Below are 17340 nucleotides of genomic sequence, written 5' to 3'. Positions count from 1 at the left end.
GAAGGCATGTCATTTTTTTAAAAATAAATAAATTAAATTAGTAGCTAAAAGCATTGGATTGTATTCCCTCATGCTGATGGAAGTCTTTTTAACTCCACAGAGATTTTGGTCAGCAAAACAAGAGAAGAGGGCAGGATATTATTTTCTGATTCCCTCATTTTTCCTTTCAGCCTCTGCCCCACACCACTTCCCCTACTATTCCAAAATTATCCTCCAGCTCTCTCTAGCACATTTTGGGTGTGCATGCATGGGGATCTGTAGAGGGGCACGAGGAATCTTTGAAAACTGCTTTCCCTCCTGATTATGTTGATGGAGGAAACCACTGCGGGATCAGGATCAAAGAGCCTACTGGCTGGGTTGCACCCAACCCTCTACACCAAATGTCTGGAAAGCGAACCTCCATCCAACACATTTCAGCCTGCACAGCATTTGGCAGCGGCAGCAATCAAAGACTCATATTGAACAATGTGAATGCATGCTTACTGGATGATACATCCTCCCTCATGGCTCCTGCTTTGGCTGTGTCCCGTTGTCACAGGGGAGCTGTTCCACAAAAGCTGGGTCTCCAAAGAGCGGTATGTTGCCTGTGGCACACAGGCATCCGACTTACAAAAGGCAGGGATGAAACTGAATATCGGCTTATTCTCTCTCCCCCCCGCCCCCAACTCCTTTGAGCCAGCCTTTTTAGGATCCTACATGGGTAAATAAAAAAAACCTCTAAGCAAATGGAATCGATGGAGAGGTATTCATAGGCGTGCTACTCACGTCTGGTTGTTTCCAGTCAAAATAATCTCCCACTCAATTATGGAGAAGAATAGAGATGCCAACCCTGCCTGACTCACAGTCAGATGGAGAAAAAGAAGAGGAGATGTTCTTGTAGCAGAGAAGGTTTGCGGGCAGAGTGGAACTTACTCAGCAACTATTTTAAGAGCGTAACTGGGAACAAAGCCACCCATTAGGAAAACAGGATCCCGGACGAAATGGAATCCTTTGACAGGGGTGCTCACTAGATTGAGCAGCTATAGGTCATATATCAGTCACCAGTTCATAAAACAGCTACCCACTGGCATAGAGAGAAATACAGTAGTAACTGGTGCCCATTGAGAATGGAAGGGCAGAAGGCAAGGAGGCCAACAGTAGGTGGATCCAGAGCCAATGGCAAGCAGAATCGACACATTCTAGCTTTGCCCCCATCCTTGCCCCTGCTGTGTTCTTCAAGGGCAACACAGAGACTTGAGCAGGAACCAGGCAGCCGGGGCCATCCCCTAGGCTAGTTGGGCTTGGGGATTGGAGGGTCAGCAGTTTGGATCCACATGATGGGGTGAACTCCCGCTGCTCAGTCCCAGCTCCTGCCGACCTAGCAGTTCGAAAGCTCACCAGCCTCCACTGGGTAAAGAGCTCACAAAAAGTTATTGCAGAATTACATCTGCACGCAGAGCAACTGGCTTGGTTTTCCTGGTATTGAAGTGATGTCAAGCAGTGGAATTAGGGTGACAAACAAGGACCATCCTTTTAGAGCACAAGTCCTGAAAGTGGCTCTCATTTGCAACTAGCTCCTCAGCATAGCAGACTGAAGAACCACCTGGTTTCATTATCCTGACATGGCTTGCTTTTTGGATTTCAGAACACTTGTGGCCCTGGTCGTATTACCTACCCATGCTTGACATTCTCAGACCTGAACCCTGAATTATGTCTTTTCAAACCTAGAATGGTCCTCCAAAACAGTTGCCTATTTGTTCATGGATCTTTGCCTTGGCTAACTGTGAATTGACCTCTTGGTATCTACTAATCTTGTGGCATGTTTTGCCACTGGCAGGAATCAGACATTGTGCTAAGGTGATCATTCCATCAGGGCAATGATGGTCCCCCCCCCCAATGCTATTCTGGGACATCTCCTGGGCCCCCTGAAGAAGAAGAAGAAGAGTTTGGATTTGATATCCCGCCTTTCACTCCCCTTCAGGAGTCTCAAAGCGGCTAACATTCTCCTTTCCCTTCCTCCCCCACAACAAACACTCTGTGAGGTGAGTGGGGCTGAGAGACTTCAGAGAAGTGTGACTAGCCCAAGGTCACCCAGCAGCTGCATGTGGAGGAGCGGAGACGTGAACCCGGTTCCCCAGATTACCAGACTACCGCTCTTAACCACTACACCACACTGGCTCTCTGAGCCATTTGGGGGGTGGGAAGCACTGTTGCACAAATGAAAGCCCTTGTGCAGGGTTCCAGCTGACAGGACTCATTATTTGAATTGTGCCCCCTATGTCCACTCCTACTGAGTGCAGTGCTTTAACAATTCCCAACTGACATCTGAGCAGCCTTCTTGCAAAGTCACCACAGCTGACAAAAGTGTGGCTCATGATAGGGCATTTGTAGTTTCCTCGTGATTTGGCTCCATCATATGCTGAACCAGAACCACCACCTTAGCTGCTTTTCCCTCAGACAACCTTTGTGGGAGCTGTTGCCTGGCAACCACCAGCAAGGAAAGACTTGCCTCCATTGTGGGCTGTGTGAATTCTAGCTTCTCAGCCCCCTTTCCTTGGGTTCCGCTGCTTAGAAGGTGGAGGCAAGTCAACATAAATGAAGACCAACAATATAGACAGCAAATGCCACTTGGATAATCCTGTCACATGTTTGTTTCCGATACCAGACACACACACACACACACACACACACACACACACAGAGAGAGAGATAGAGATAGAGATAGAGAGAAGTTGATTTGAGACCCTCTTGGGACTATAAAGTGAGGTGCAAGTATTCTAAATAAATGAATAGCATCCTACCCCATAGCATACCTAATTCTCTCAGCCTTCCTAGCTCCATCCATCACATCTCAGTAACACAACCCAGCACTTAAAGGCTCCTCTGTGGAACTGTAGTTCAGTCAGTGTGAGTGCCAGGCTATTTTGCATTTTGATACATATATTTAATTCTGGGCCCAATATCTGAGTCTTCTTGGCAAACAGCATGGTCTCACTTTGTGACACATTTGGATTTCTTAACAGGCAATAGGAATAACACTGCTTGCACAGACCATGTTCAAAGGATCTGCAGCATTGCTTTGCCATCAAAATTCCTTATCTGGGAGGTTGTTGCCTCTGTTTTCCAGATAGGGAACTTAAGGCTAAGCAATGGTGCTTTACTGCTGGCAAACCGGGCTTTCTTGACTGCATGCAGTTTGAACTTGTAGCAGGAACCCCCCACCCCAATCATTCAGTTTGTACAAACTTCACACACACTCACACTACATACGCCACGCTTCTGTTATAAATTCATAGAAAAATCAACCATACATCGGATTTGCACTGTTCCACTTTTATTTTACTCCATGAAGGAAAGACTACAAAATGGGGAAGGTTTGATACAGGGCACCATAATCGCTTCATCATCCCAGCACATCCACAGGAGCCCTGCCCAGTTGCTATGCCAACCCTGATGGTCCTAGACAGAAGACAATCAAGATCACAAAGAACTTCCATATGGGAGTGGATTCAGCATGGACTGGAACAAAGGACAATGATCAGATCTTCCCTCAGGGGGCAGGAAACTGCGACTACCTTTTGTCTTCAGAAAATGACTCATGGGGGGTGGGGAGAAGGGAACCAGCCAGGTGACAGGACACTCAGGTTACCACCACAACTCCTCCCTCAACCCCTCCTTTCTGTAATGTATGCATGATGTTTCTGGGGGTGGGCTTGACCTAGAGGATGGGAATTTCAAAAGTTTTTATAAAGTCTTACACACCATTTTTCTGTGTCTTTCCTCTCTCCTGCAAGTGAGGGGAACACCCTGTTGCAACAGTTCAATAAAGGCCAAGCCAACAAGCTGCTGATTTGCTCCAAATTACTCTGGTTGGTGTCTTTACTTTTTGTCCAAGGGAGCCCTCGGATTTTTCCAGTAACAAACTCAGGCCTCCCAGTTACAGCCTTAACAACACACCATCCAATGGGACCACAATAGTTTCTCCTACACTGTTTATATCACTGCTGTTAGCTACCTTCTCAAATATATTGCTGCTGACTTCAGAGGGAGCCTTTGGGTGAATAATTCTTCAGCCTAGAGGGATGGTGTCCATGTACTCTCTATAAAAATGTGTGAAATGTCTCAAAAGCTGCACAAACACTAACCAACCCATTGGCAATGTACTGCATGCAGATGAGAAACCTAGCAAGTCAGACCAGCTTGTATGTGCTACTGGTAAGCAAAACCCCCAAATTCAATTATCTCTTATTTTGCTACCAGGGCAATGTCAAAAGCTGCAAAGGGAACAAAGCCACGGGTCAATGAAACCTATTTAGGATACATGACAAATTAGCCTAAATTGCCCTGGATGAGTCTTCAGGCTGCAGTCTCACATGACCGTTTCATGGCGTCATATCACATTTGCAATGGTGTAAAGTGAAGGAGACTTTGGCCTTCTGGCATACAAAAAACAGTGTTGGAACTGAGGAACAGACAGAATGATCTGCTGAATTGTGCACAGCTTTTAGTACCTTTTTATTTTCATAACAACAATTTTTATCTATTTAAAATTGTTTTATCTCATGTTCAGGACGGAGTAAATATGAATTGTTCATTTACTATTCAATAAGTCCTCTCCCAAATACCCTTTTCAGAAGTTGGTTTGGAGAAATAATAGACTCTGATTTGGAGAAAACACACACACAGAAAATATTATGTATCTCATAACCCTTCACTACAAAAGTCTCTAAGCGGCTTACAAAGATACAATATAAAAATAATCAGTTAGAAATATAAAATCAAATTTCAATCAAAATGCCTGCTGCAATAAAAATCTTCAATAGGTACTGGACGTTCAGCAGGGAGCTATCTGACCTCAGCTGGAAGGAAGTCCCACAAAACTTGTTTGTTATTTGTTTGCCATTTTTGTGCCTAATGGTATCTAGTGCTGTCAGGGCTGAATTATTGGGCAGAGGTCCAAAGAGAGCCAGCAGAATTAGCAGCAGGGCTGGCTTACCACATGTTAAAAGTGATGTACATTGCCATTTAAAGCAGGCTTCACTAACCTGGTGACTTCCAGCTGTTTTGGACTACAACTCCCATCAGCCCTGGCCAGCATGGGAGCTGCAGTCCAAAATATCTTGAGGGAACCAGGTTGGGCAAGACTGATGATCTAAAGACCCTGCCCCCTGTAAGCAGACAGTCTCAGATGACCAAAGTACATCACTGATGGCAACCAAGGAGCCTTAACAAGATCCCATTAAAACAGTGGTTCTCAACCTGTGGGTCCCCAGATGTTGTTTGACTACAACTCCCATCACCCCTGAGCTCTGGCCTTGCTAGCTAGGGGTGATGGGAGTTGTAGTTCAACGACATCTGGGGACCCACAGGTTGAGAAAGGCTGCATTAAAACATCAGCCACTGTATAATGGTTTGAATCTGTCAAGCAGCTGAAATGGTCATCGGAGGGTCTCCAAAATCAGTCTTAACACCACTCAGCACAGCAGCAGGTGGGTCTTTGGCTACCTTAATCCCAGACCATTCTGGAACATAGGAAGCAAGCGACTACTGCTCAAAGTGCATCCGTATTGTGTACACTGGCTGGCAACTGCTATCTGAGGAATCTTTCTGGGCCTTGGACCTTTCGTGTCCCAGAGCATCGTGTGCTCTCTCATGGAGGTAAAAACTAGCGCTTTCCATTGTACCTGAAAACCAACACTGTAGCTCACTGAATATATGTGCAATATGGTCATACTGGTAAATGCCTGTCAACGATCAAAACCAGCCAGCTCTTCTTAGTGAAATAAATGTGCAGTCCTACAGAAATAACCTGCAACTGTTAAAATCTGGCCCTGTAAATTACTTTGCATATAGCCCCATTCCATATTATGCTGAGAGGCCTATAATCTGCCGCCAGCTGTGTGCCACTGCTTTCAATTGCGCTGACTGCGGACTGGTCAAAATGCCAAGGCATTAATCTGGGGATTAGTGAGCATTAGGTGAGGGGTCATTTCCCCCTCTTTTAGCTGCAAAAGGAAACATTTTTACCTCTGTCCCTGAGAACATGGGTCATGAATCCTGCCTTTTAAACAGTGGCCAAGAGGAGCAAGCCAAGGCATGAGAATATGGGGCTCCAGCAATTCCCTTTTCACACGCTAAAGCAGGGATTTACGGTGACCATCAGGAATTTGAGATCCTGGCTGAATGTCAGGCTCATCATGTCAAAAGCTGCTGCGTACATGGATATCGGGCTCTGGCTGCTGAGATTTCTGAAGCCTCTGCCCTTCTCTAAAGAGGCAGAGAAGGCTGGAGGGGATCCCAAACAACCCGTTTATCTCAGCTTATCATCTCTTCTAGAGGGGCTAATTATGCCTAGGGGTTGAGAGGGAGAGAAACAGGGATGATTAAACCTTGAAAAGAGAGAGACAAGATAAACAAGGAGTGACAAACAGAGACAGGCAGCCAGCTGTTCTTGCTTCCCTGGGTGTTTGCCTTCTCTACCACCTCCAGGGGAGTTTCCGACTTCTGATGTTGGAGCTTGCCTTCACAGGGCTGTTTTTGACATCATGATGGATGGAACACATACCCAGATGCTAAATTTGCCAACCAGGTAAGAGCGTGCATGCCTAGGCCATTCTCTTTCATAGATCTTTTTAAAATAAATTTTATTTTCAATGCAAAATTACAACAAAAATTACATTGAATCCAAAATGAAACTATACAAAGAAGAAATCTCTTTTGTATATTTTGATTGCTGGCAATAGGGAGGAATGTTGAGATGAAGGTAAGAGATATTTCGGCAGAGAATGTGGGAAATGGGGCCCATGAAGTATTTGTTCACGCCAAAGCCACTGCGTACATACCATCCTTTTAAGGTAAAGGTAAAGGTACCCCTGCCCGTACGGGCCAGTCTTGACAGACTCTGGGGTTGTGCGCCCATCTCACTTAAGAGGCCAGGGGCCAGCGCTGTCCGGAGACACTTCCGGGTCACGTGGCCAGCGTGACATCGCTGCTCTGGCCAGAGCCAGAGCCGCACACGGAAACGCCGTTTACCTTCCCGCTGGTAAGCGGTCCCTATTTATCTACTTGCACCCGGAGGTGCTTTCGAACTGCTAGGTTGGCAGGCACTGGGACCGAGCAGCGGGAGCGCACCCCGCCGCAGGGATTCGAACCGCCGACCTTTCGATCGGCAAGCCCTAGGCGCTGAGGCTTTAACCCACAGCGCCACCTGCATCCCATCCTTTTAGGACCATCCTTTTAGGACACATTTAAAGCGCCTCCTCCTCTCTCCTTAAGAAAAGAATCATGGGAACTGTAGTTTAAGAGTGCTGGGAATTGTAGTCTCCAGGATTCTTGTGGGCAGGGAAACACGCTTTAAACGCACAGTGGGTACACAGCCAACGCCTCCCAAGGGTTCTAGGTAACGCCAAGATTGCAGGTTCGATCCCCGTATAGGATAGTTGCATATTCCTGCATTGTAAGGGGTTGGACTATAGGATCCCAAGGGTCGCTTCCAACTCTTAAAATTCTATGATTTTATGAATTCTGATGGGCGAGAACTTCCTATCATCGTGGGGCCCAGCCCTGGTGTTCAATGGTCACACAGCCAGTCTAGAACTCAGGTGTCTTTTAATTTTAATTTTGCTTGCTTCTCTACCGCAGGTCTTGTGGCTCGCAGGTCTTGTGGCTCGGATCTGTCAGGATGCTCACGGACGGCGGATGACTGTGGCAGCAGCAGCAGCAGCAACAACAGGACTGCTGAATGGCCATTGTTCCCCCATCTGCTGCTGAGAAACCCTCCCCGCCCCGCAGGCGCCGATGCCTCTGAGCGCTTTCGCTGGTCCTTAGAGGGAGAGGCAGAGGAGAGGCAGCTGCCGCCGCCTGCGGCTTGCCTCTGCCTCCGCGCTCCCCTCCACCTCTCCTTCCCCGCCCCTCCAGCTCTCTGCCTTCCTCTTTGCGCAGGCTCAGCCTGCGCCCCCTACTACCCCACCCCACCCCTCAACCTGATCTCCGGCAGCAGCAGCAGCAGCAGCCTCCCCGCCGGAAGCGCGGCCCCAGCCAATACCTGCCCTCGATCGCGAGCCGCGGCCCCCTGCGCGCGTCGTGGCGGCGCGCTCGCCCTTCCCCTCGGCGCTGCCCCTGGCTGGGAAGACGGCGGCGGCGGCGATGGCGCGGAGGAGAAAGTGGCCGAGGGAAGCCCGGCCTCCGCTGCAAAAGCCGTGCGGTAGGAGTCGGTAGAGAGCGAGCGAGAGACGAGGAAGCAGACAATAGGAGGAGGGCGGCGGGCAACAAAAGGCGCGATGCTGGCAGGGCGGCGGCGGCGGCAGCGGCAGCGCGCCCCAGGCCGGGGAAAGGGGACCCTCGTCGGTGCCAGCCTTTCCTCCTGCTTCTTCTCCTGCTGCTGCTTCCTGCCGGGGTCGCCTGCTGCATCCCTCCCGGGAGCCTTTTAAAGTTGGATGGCGACGGCGATGGCCGCCCCCTAAGGAGCCAGGAGCCGATCGCGATGCTGGCGGAGACGGAGGCGGCGTCGGCTCGGCGGAGCTGAGCGCAGCGGCGCGCGGGAATGGGCTGCGCCCGGCGGCGCCCGCACAGCTCGAGGTGGCCGCTGCTGGGGGGCGAGGCGCGGGGGAGCGAGCGGGGAGGAGGAGGACGATGCCGCCCTCGCGGAGAGGAGCAGATCGGGCGGCGGTAGGCGAAGAAGGCCGCTGGTCTCGCAGGCGGGAGAGCCCGGCGGGGCGAGGCGGTGGCGCCGCTAGCTGCTGTTGAGGAGAAGCCCCGTCTGCTCGCTCCTTCCGCAGCGTTTGTGCCTCAGGCTCGGCGGGGAGGTGGGCGATCCTCAGCCTCGCTCCATGGCGAACGCCAGCGAGTTTGCAAGCAGCAGCAGCAGCCCGCACTTGCCCGGCCCCGGCGGCCTCCTCAGCGCCTCGGGCCTCAAGCTGACCACGCTGGGCTTGATCCTGTGCCTCAGCCTGGCGGGCAACGGGCTCTTCGCGTGGCTCATCCTCAAGGAGCGGCCCCTGCACCGCGCGCCCTACTACCTGCTGCTGGACCTGTGCCTGGCCGACGGGCTGCGCTCGCTGGCCTGCTTCCCCTTCGTCATGCTGTCGGTGCACAGCGGCGCGGGCGCCTGGCCGCACGGCGCGCTCAGCTGCAAGGTGCTGGCCTTCCTGGCCGTGCTCTTCTGCTTCCACGCCGCCTTCCTGCTCTTCTGCGTGGGCGTGACGCGCTACATGGCCATCGCGCACCACCGCTTCTACGCCAAGCGCATGACGGGCTGGACCTGCCTGGCGGTGGTGTGCATGGTGTGGACCCTCTCCATGGCCATGGCCTTCCCGCCCGTCTTCGACGTGGGCACCTACAAGTTCATCCGCGAGGAAGAGCAGTGCATCTTCGAGCACCGCTACGTCAAGGCCAACGACACACTGGGCTTCATGCTCATGCTCGCCACCGTCGTCGCCGCCACCCACCTGGTGTACGTCAAGCTTCTCTTCTTCATCCACGGCCACCGCAAGATGAAGCCCGCTCAGTTGGTGCCGGCCATTAGCCAGAACTGGACTTTCCACGGGCCCGGGGCCACTGGCCAGGCGGCTGCAAACTGGACCGCTGGCTTTGGCCGGGGTCCCACTCCTCCCACTTTGGTGGGCATCCGGCAGAACACCACCCATAGCCAGATCAAGAGGCTGCTGGTCTTGGAGGAGTTCAAAACGGAGAAGAGGATCTGCAAGATGTTCTACATGATCACCCTTCTCTTCCTGCTTCTCTGGTCCCCCTACATTGTGGCCTGTTACCTGCGGGTCTTCATCAAGGCTAGCGCCATCCCCCAAGTCTACTTGACCACTTCTGTCTGGATGACCTTTGCCCAGGCAGGGGTCAACCCCATCCTGTGCTTCATTTTCAACAAGGAGCTCAGAGTCTGTTTCAGAGCTCATTTCCTCTGCTGCCAAAGCATACAAAATACTCAAGGCACCATTCTGTGTGATCTGAAGAATTTTGGGATGTAGTTTTATCTTTCCAATTGAAAATAGTACTCTCTATGCGCTTTTTTTTTTTTTTTTTTTGGTATATGCACTTGAGAAATTGTTATCTAAGGAGACACCTTGACTTTTCCCCACACCCTTCGGTTTTAAGATATTTATTTATTTATGTGTTAGGGGGATTTGGGGGGGGGAGGGGAGGGGAGGAAATCGGGGAAGTAACACAGGGCTCCAACTTTCTTGGCTGCTTCTAACATTTCTACAAATGATTCTGACATGGATAAAAAGGCCATAATTTTGTGTTGTTTTTTTTAAGACCCTACTGGTTTTGATAAAGGCTAAGCGATTTTATTCATGTAAGATTTGATAAAAGGCCAAGATGAAATTTTATACTAAAGTGTTATTTTTGATGACCTCAAGATATTGTATTACAGTGTTTGTTTTTAAAGGGTGACCAAGAAGGAGAAACTGTACTGTGTTTAGAAGTCGTTTCTTGCTGGGGAGCTTTTGGATTAATTTTTATTTCAGTACTTAAAGCAGTGAATTTCTAACTTTGCCTGAAATAGAGAAACGTGAGATGCTACCCTAACCTACATCTTAACCTTGCTCAAGTTATTAGGTCGTTTCCTATTGACCTGAAGAGAATTAGGTTCACTTGCTTTGACGTAGACTAACTTACATTTTCTTGTTGCACTGTTCCTTTCATAGTATTTCAGAACCCCTTTGGTGGGGCGGGGGGAGAGGAAATGATAATTTAAAAAAGCAAATTGATTACATATCAACTTTAAAAAAAAACTGTCAATATCAGGTTTTTAAAATCACACTGACTTTCATACTTTATTGGCTTTTTAAAATGTTATCTACAAATACTGGACAATACTTGTACATCTTGACTGTTTTAATAAAAACACTGTTCAATTCTCGTACATCAAATGTTTATGCTTTGCTTTCTACTCTTGTTTTGGCATGGCTTGCCTACAGCCTATGCTACAGGAAGAAAATAATAATTATATATGGGCGCATTTCTGTGGTTCCTGGCCGGGTTGTCCCAGGACTATAGGACAGGTTGGATCAATTCCTCTGATTTGGGAGACAACATGGAAGAGGGAGATCTGGTGTGGTGCCTCCCTCTCAGATGTGCCAGCTCAACTGAATCTCTGACTTAACTGAGGCTGGTGTTGTGGCACTAGTATGTCTAGTGAGGGAAAATTTCAGGGCCATTCTGCACAGCAGTTTGGCTCCAAAGCCCTTCTGGATCCTCAGCATCCCCAAGTGTGTGTGTGTGGGGGGGGATTTGAGCATTTCCCTGAATGTGTAAATTTCTCTGTCCATTGTTTCCAGTGGGAAGAAAAACCTGGGAAATGGGCAGGTTTTTTTAATAAGGCGGCAGAAGCAGATCCCCTACCCTCAACTTTGCACTGTGATTTGTTCTTAGACCCTGGTTTCGCAGGTAGCGCTGTGGTCTAAACCACTGAGCCGATCGGAAGGTTGGCGGTTCGAATCCCTGCGACGGGGTGAGCTCCCATTGCTCGGTCCCGGCTCCTGCCAACTTAGCAGTTTGAAAGCACCTCAAAGTGCAAGTAGATAAATAGGTACCACTCTGGCAGGAAGGTAAACAACGTTTCCATGTGCTGCTTTGGTTTCACCAGAAGCGGCTTAGTCATTCTGGCTACGTGACCCGGAAAAACGGCTCCCTTGGCCAATAAAGCGAGATGAGTGCCGCAACCCCAGAGTTGTTTGTGACTGGACTTAATTGTCAGGGGTCCTTATCCCAGTTCTATGCATCCTAAAAAGGACTGCACATTTCTAAATAATAATAGTAATAATAATAATAATAATTCTAAGTTCATGCTAAATAGAACTACTCTTCCCCTCCCCCACATCTGTTAAAACAAATGTCTATTTCTAAATGGCTCCTCATCTGTTAATGTCAGAAGAGTCTCTAGATAATTTGTGTATCACTAATTTTAGTAGACAAAGCAGTTCCTGCACATAATTGCTTATCTGCCTTGCACGGTAATACCAGATATCATTTTTAAATTATAAATGTTCTAGGTTTTTTTTTTAAAAAAACTGCAGATTATGTGGTAAACAGTTTCTAAAAATATCACTAAGCTAACTGTTAACTACTGTAACTACTTTTGCTGAGCTTACTTTTTGGAAATACAGGAACAGTGTGCACCATCAGATTCGTTTTTTAAAAAACAAATGAGCTTTAGTGGTATAGCAGAAGTTAACATTTTAATGTAGTTCAATAAGAAGGCGAGCAAAGAAGAACTGAATGCTATCTCAGCAGCCATCATATTAATTGCAGAGAGAGAACTTGACATGAAGGTGTGGAAAGTTCACTCTCTTCAGGGCAACCCATCCAAGAGGGAAAGACGCTTTGGTCAGATTTTGACAGTTGTGGGAAAGAGGAACATTGGGAGGTGTGGATTTCTAGGCAGCTTGTGGGGCCCTAGTCATCTGACCCTGTGGGGAGAGAGGGGAAGTAAAGTACACTAGTGGCCAAAATTGTGGAAAGCTGCATATCAACCTAAGCAAGTTGCATTTTCTTTTTCTGGTTATTTGGCTATAACTCTTGATAGAATACAGATAATTGAACAAACTTCATTGCAATACATTCTTCACTGAATTATCTTTCCATTGATATATAATCTTATGGTATTACTCCAAAAAAAGGTGGTGTTATGAGCCATCAAACCTCGGAAATACACTTTCCCCAAAAGGTTTCCACAATTTTGGCCACTAGTGTATACACCCAGAAGATAAAGAGGAACATAGACATCCAGAAGGAGCTGACAGGAGAGAGAGAGAAAGAGGAGTGAAACCGCGATTTATTGTTCTAGCAATCTGTTTTGATGTATTGGGTTGTCTATATGTTTGTATCTACAGTACTATTATAGTAAAGGTAAAGGTACCCCTGCCCGTACGGGCCAGTCTTGACAGACTCTGGGGTTGTGCGCCCATCTCACTTAAGAGGCCAGGGGCCAGCGCTGTCCGGAGACACTTCCGGGTCACGTGGCCAGCGTGACATCGCTGCTCTGGCGAGCCAGAGCTGCACACGGAAACGCCGTTTACCTTCCCGCTGGTAAGCGGTCCCTATTTATCTACTTGCACCCGGAGGTGCTTTCGAACTGCTAGGTTGGCAGGCGCTGGGACCGAGCAGCGGGAGCGCACCCCGCCGCAGGGATTCGAACCGCCGACCTTTCGATCGGCAAGCCCTAGGCGCTGAGGCTTTAACCCACAGCGCCACCACACACACACACACACACACACACACACAGTACTATTATACAGGTGTGTTATTGAGCTGTTTTACAGCCTTGTGGGAAATCTACTGCCTCATGAAATGGTTAAAAGGTGGGATATTATTATTTATTAAATTCCTACACTGCCTTCCATCTGAAAAATACAGGGACGTGGGTGGGGCTGTGGGTTAAACCACAGAGCCTAGGGCTTGCCAATCGGAAGGTGGACAGCTCGAATCCCTGTGACAGGGTGAACTCCCATTGTTCAATCCCAGCTTCTGCCAACCTAGCAGTTTGAAAGCACGTCAAAGTGCAAGTAGATAAATAGGTACCACTCCGGCGGGAAGGTAAACGGCATTTCCGTGTGCTGCTCTGGTTCGCCAGAAGTGGCTTAGTCATGCTGGCCACATGACCCGGAAGCTGTATGCCGGCTCCCTCGGCCAATAAAGTGAGATGAGCGCCGCAACCCCAGAGTCGTTTGTGACTGGACTTAATGGTCAGGGGTCTCTTTACCTTTTTAAAGATATGTAAGGAAGGTGCCAGGTGAGTGCCCCTGGGGAGAGGATTTCACAAATGGGTAGCTGCTACAGAAAAGGCCTGTTCCTGTGTTGCCTCCAGAATTCTTGTGGAAGGGGCACATGAAAAAGGGCCTCAGGTTCATATGGGGAGAGGCAGCCCTTGAGGTATAGCGGTCCTTAGACGATACAAATAAAACTGTCTTTTGTTTAGTTATGACCTTCAATACAGTGGTGCCTCGCAAGACGAAAAGAATCCGTTCCGCGATTCTCTTCATCTAGTGGTTTTTTCGTCTTGTGAAGCAAGCCCATTGACGGCTTAGCGGATTAGTGGCTTTTAGCGGATAAGCGGATAAACGGCTTAGCGGCTTAGAAAAGGGGGGGGGAACCCGCAGCAACTCGCAAGACATTTTCGTCTTGCGAAGCAAGCCCATAGGAAATTCATTTTGCGAAGCACCTCCAAAACGGAAAACTCTTTCGTCTAGCGAGTTTTCCATCTTGCGAGGCATTCGTCTTGCGGGGCACCACTGTATTTGGGATTTGGTTGTGCCATCCATCTGTGGGAGTTGCAATTTTGTTTCCTCCCCTCCCCTTGCAACTGTGTGCACTACATTTGATGCTGAACTTCTAATTTTTGGGAAAGGGTACCTCTTCCTTGGACAATATTAGCAGCGGCCACAGAGAAGAGGGTTTGTCACTTTAGCAAAAGCTTATCATTTGTGAGAGGAAGGGTGGAAATCATGATCCTTCCTAGCTAGAAAAAGAAAGATTTGAGGCTTGGAGGCATGATTCTTTGTGACAGTTAGAGAAAGTGGAGTGATTTAGTAGAGTATTACTTCGCTCCATCAAAATGTTGAGTTTGTTCCTGCCTGTCACCCAAGCTCTACAAGAAGGATGATGGGAAGGAAGTTGCTGAGCAGTACCACTGGCACAAGTAAATCAAAGGAACAGTTTGCTGGTATTAGGTTTTGCAGTCTACTACAATAGTTTCCAAGCTGGGTGTGGTGGTTGCCGTTCTTATAGCCCCCTTGTAAGCAATTAGTTGTTATTGTTTTTTTTTTTTTGGGGGGGGGGGTCATTTTTAAACAGGCACGAGGAAAGATGTGCCAGCACTTCTTCCTTGTAAAAAAGGTCTTCTTGGCAGATGATGTTGCCTCTACTTTCTGGTGCCCCCTTATCTGCACCTCTGTTATAGATTGCAACCTATGGCCAACAAATCCAGTATTGTCTATAGGCAGCAGCTATTGGGGGTCTTTGGCTCAGGTTTTCCATCACCTGCTATCTGACAGCACTTTTAATTAGGGCAGGTTGGCCAATGGGCCTCCAGGTAAATCAGGTTTGTTTCCTTTATTTCCTCTCAGACTGTGAGTAGGTGGGCATTGTTAAAATAGAAAAAAAGGAATGCAGAATAATGAAGTACTTGCTTCCATTAAAACAATGTTTCTGCCAATACATCCATGAAATGTAAATTGCTCCACAAAGAACATCCTGTCACACCTCCTAAATAGATCACTTGCATACATCCATACAAAATATAGTCCCTGTGTGTGCTTTCATAGGTTGAAGTTGAACCTTTGCTTCTTGTCAACCCAGCCAGATAGGTAGGGTATTATTATTATTATTATTATTAATTTATTACAAGCAAAATAACTTCTCAAAAACAGACACCACTAACTGCTGGCCTCTGTAGTTCATAAGAATCAGAATATAGAATATAAAATCTTCTCATGTCTGTTTCATTGTCCTGCCAATTTTTGTGATACTAACAACTCCTCCTGGGAAACATGTTCCTTTTTGTCAAGGCCACTTACTTTATACTAGAGACCTCTTCTTTAAAAGATGGTTTAAGTGAAGGTATTCTTAGCTGTTACTTCTGGGGTTTTCTCCCAAAGCACTCACCTGTGCAGCATGCACATATTTAAAAATGTGCATATGTGTGTGTGCAAGAAAGCGAGCTACAGTCATTTGAATGTGGTCCTGCTTGGAACAATATGCACATCACTATGTCTTACTATGCTGAGACGGCTAATTAGTCAGACGTCCCTTGATGAGGCACACTGGGGACGTATCCTACAATGAAGAATTCTGTCTTTCTAGCCAAGCTGAGAGGATGATTGAATAGCCAAACCTGATTGTTATATACCTGCTGCTTCTGTAAGGACACTGGTAAGCTAGAAAGGTATGTCAATTGAGCATTTGTCACGGCAGGTGCAAGATTTAAAATGAATTAACAGGGCCGCTTCCTATGTGCAGCTTCATTCTGTCGAAGCCCCATTTTAAAGCTCATGTATGTGATAGGAAATAAACAAGGAAAGGGTAACAAATGCAGTACATTATTCAGCCATCAAAGTTGCTGTCTTTGGACTTCCGGTTTGGGATCGCTAGCAGCAGGGAGCGCGGAAAAAGCCGCTGAGAGCTTTTCCGAGCTTCACGGGGGCTTGGGGGTGACGCAAAGGCACTGCGACCCCCAAAACCTCATGGGGGGCCCCCCTGAGGGATTAGCCATTCAGCAGCGTTGGAGCGGTTCCAAAGCTTTTTCGGGGTTTTTTTTTAAGGATCCGAGCGCGACGGGACTGAGAAACGCGAAATGGTAAGCTCTGCAGACCCCGTGCAGCAATGCCTCTAGCTCCCACTGAAAAAGCGACAAATACTGGGCATTGCTCAAAAGGGACAAAGGCTAATACTCCCTTGTGAAGGTAATGGAGGTGCAAAGATCTCATGGAAGAATTCTAATTAATGGTGATTCCCCATGGCAGTTGCCACACTGATGCATCTTTGAGCAGATTTCTAGACAGAGCAGATCTAGGTTTCCTAAAGTTATAGGAGAGCAAAGATTAGGATTGCAGCTTTGATGTTTTGTTGGCCCCAACTATAGAATTTAATGAAGATTGGGAGTTCTCCATTCTTCTAGATCTGGCTCACTATAAGTATATACTGCTGTAAAGTTTGTTTCATGTTTTTTTTTTTAATGTTGTCTGGGTTTATGTTTTACATGAACTTACATACGTGTGTGCAGCAAATGTATGTTTTTAATTGTGAATCTGCAAATGTGTTTTCCACAGCTGAGGAGCCACACATGAAATGGCCTCATTTTGTGGTGCTGTTTTCTCATTTGTTCCTAATTAGCAGGGAGTTCTGGCAGCAAGGTCAATACATTCTTTTTGATACTTTCAGTTGATGAGTTCTATGGGTCAATGAAGACCTGATAGTCAAGTGCCAATGGCTGTGTGAAAAATAGCTTGCTGGTTAATGAAAGGCAGCTTTAGTTCTGACAAAATTTGACCTACGTGAAATAATGCACATAGCTAAATTCTTCTCATAGCTCCATGAATCGAAAACAAATTTATTGCTGTTCCACTTTAGAAGGTTTATTGTAAACTGGTGCTTCTGGGTTTCTTCACATAATACTGAAAACAACATACATCTCAGAAGCTGAAGAAAGACCTCACTGGGTTGCATTACATTATTACATAAATCTACACATTTTGGCGAGGGGAGGGGGAAGTTAAGCAGAGAACTAAATAAGGATCTACTAAATGGGTATATTTGAGGAACACATTTCCAGAGTGACTCATATAGACAATACATGGGAACATGAACAATTAATCTTGATGTGCTATAGCAAAATTACTTGGGGAGTGT

The 17340-nt window shown here is 47.5% G+C and overlaps 1 protein-coding gene across 1 annotated transcript; it reads left to right on the top strand.

Moving 5' to 3' along the window:
* Window positions 1-8679: 8679 nt before the first annotated feature.
* On the top strand, window positions 8680-10858 carry GPR27 (G protein-coupled receptor 27). Its single transcript, XM_079967779.1, has one exon. It carries the CDS (start codon window positions 8808-8810, stop codon window positions 9957-9959), a length of 1152 nt encoding a protein of 383 aa, XP_079823905.1. The 5' UTR covers window positions 8680-8807; the 3' UTR covers window positions 9960-10858.
* The last annotated feature ends 6482 nt before the right edge of the window (window positions 10859-17340 follow it).

The sequence above is a fragment of the Podarcis cretensis genome (assembly GCF_951804945.1).
Source record: "Podarcis cretensis genome assembly, chromosome: 2".
Lineage (NCBI taxonomy): Eukaryota > Metazoa > Chordata > Lepidosauria > Squamata > Lacertidae > Podarcis > Podarcis cretensis.
The sequence above is the reverse complement of the archived record's forward strand: the minus strand, read 5'-3'. Positions and strand labels throughout refer to the sequence as shown.

Excerpts from the sequence above, each read along its gene's own strand:
- GPR27 (XM_079967779.1), top strand. The coding sequence starts at position 8,808 with ATGGCGAACGCCAGCGAGTTTGCAAGCAGCAGCAGCAGCCCGCACTTG.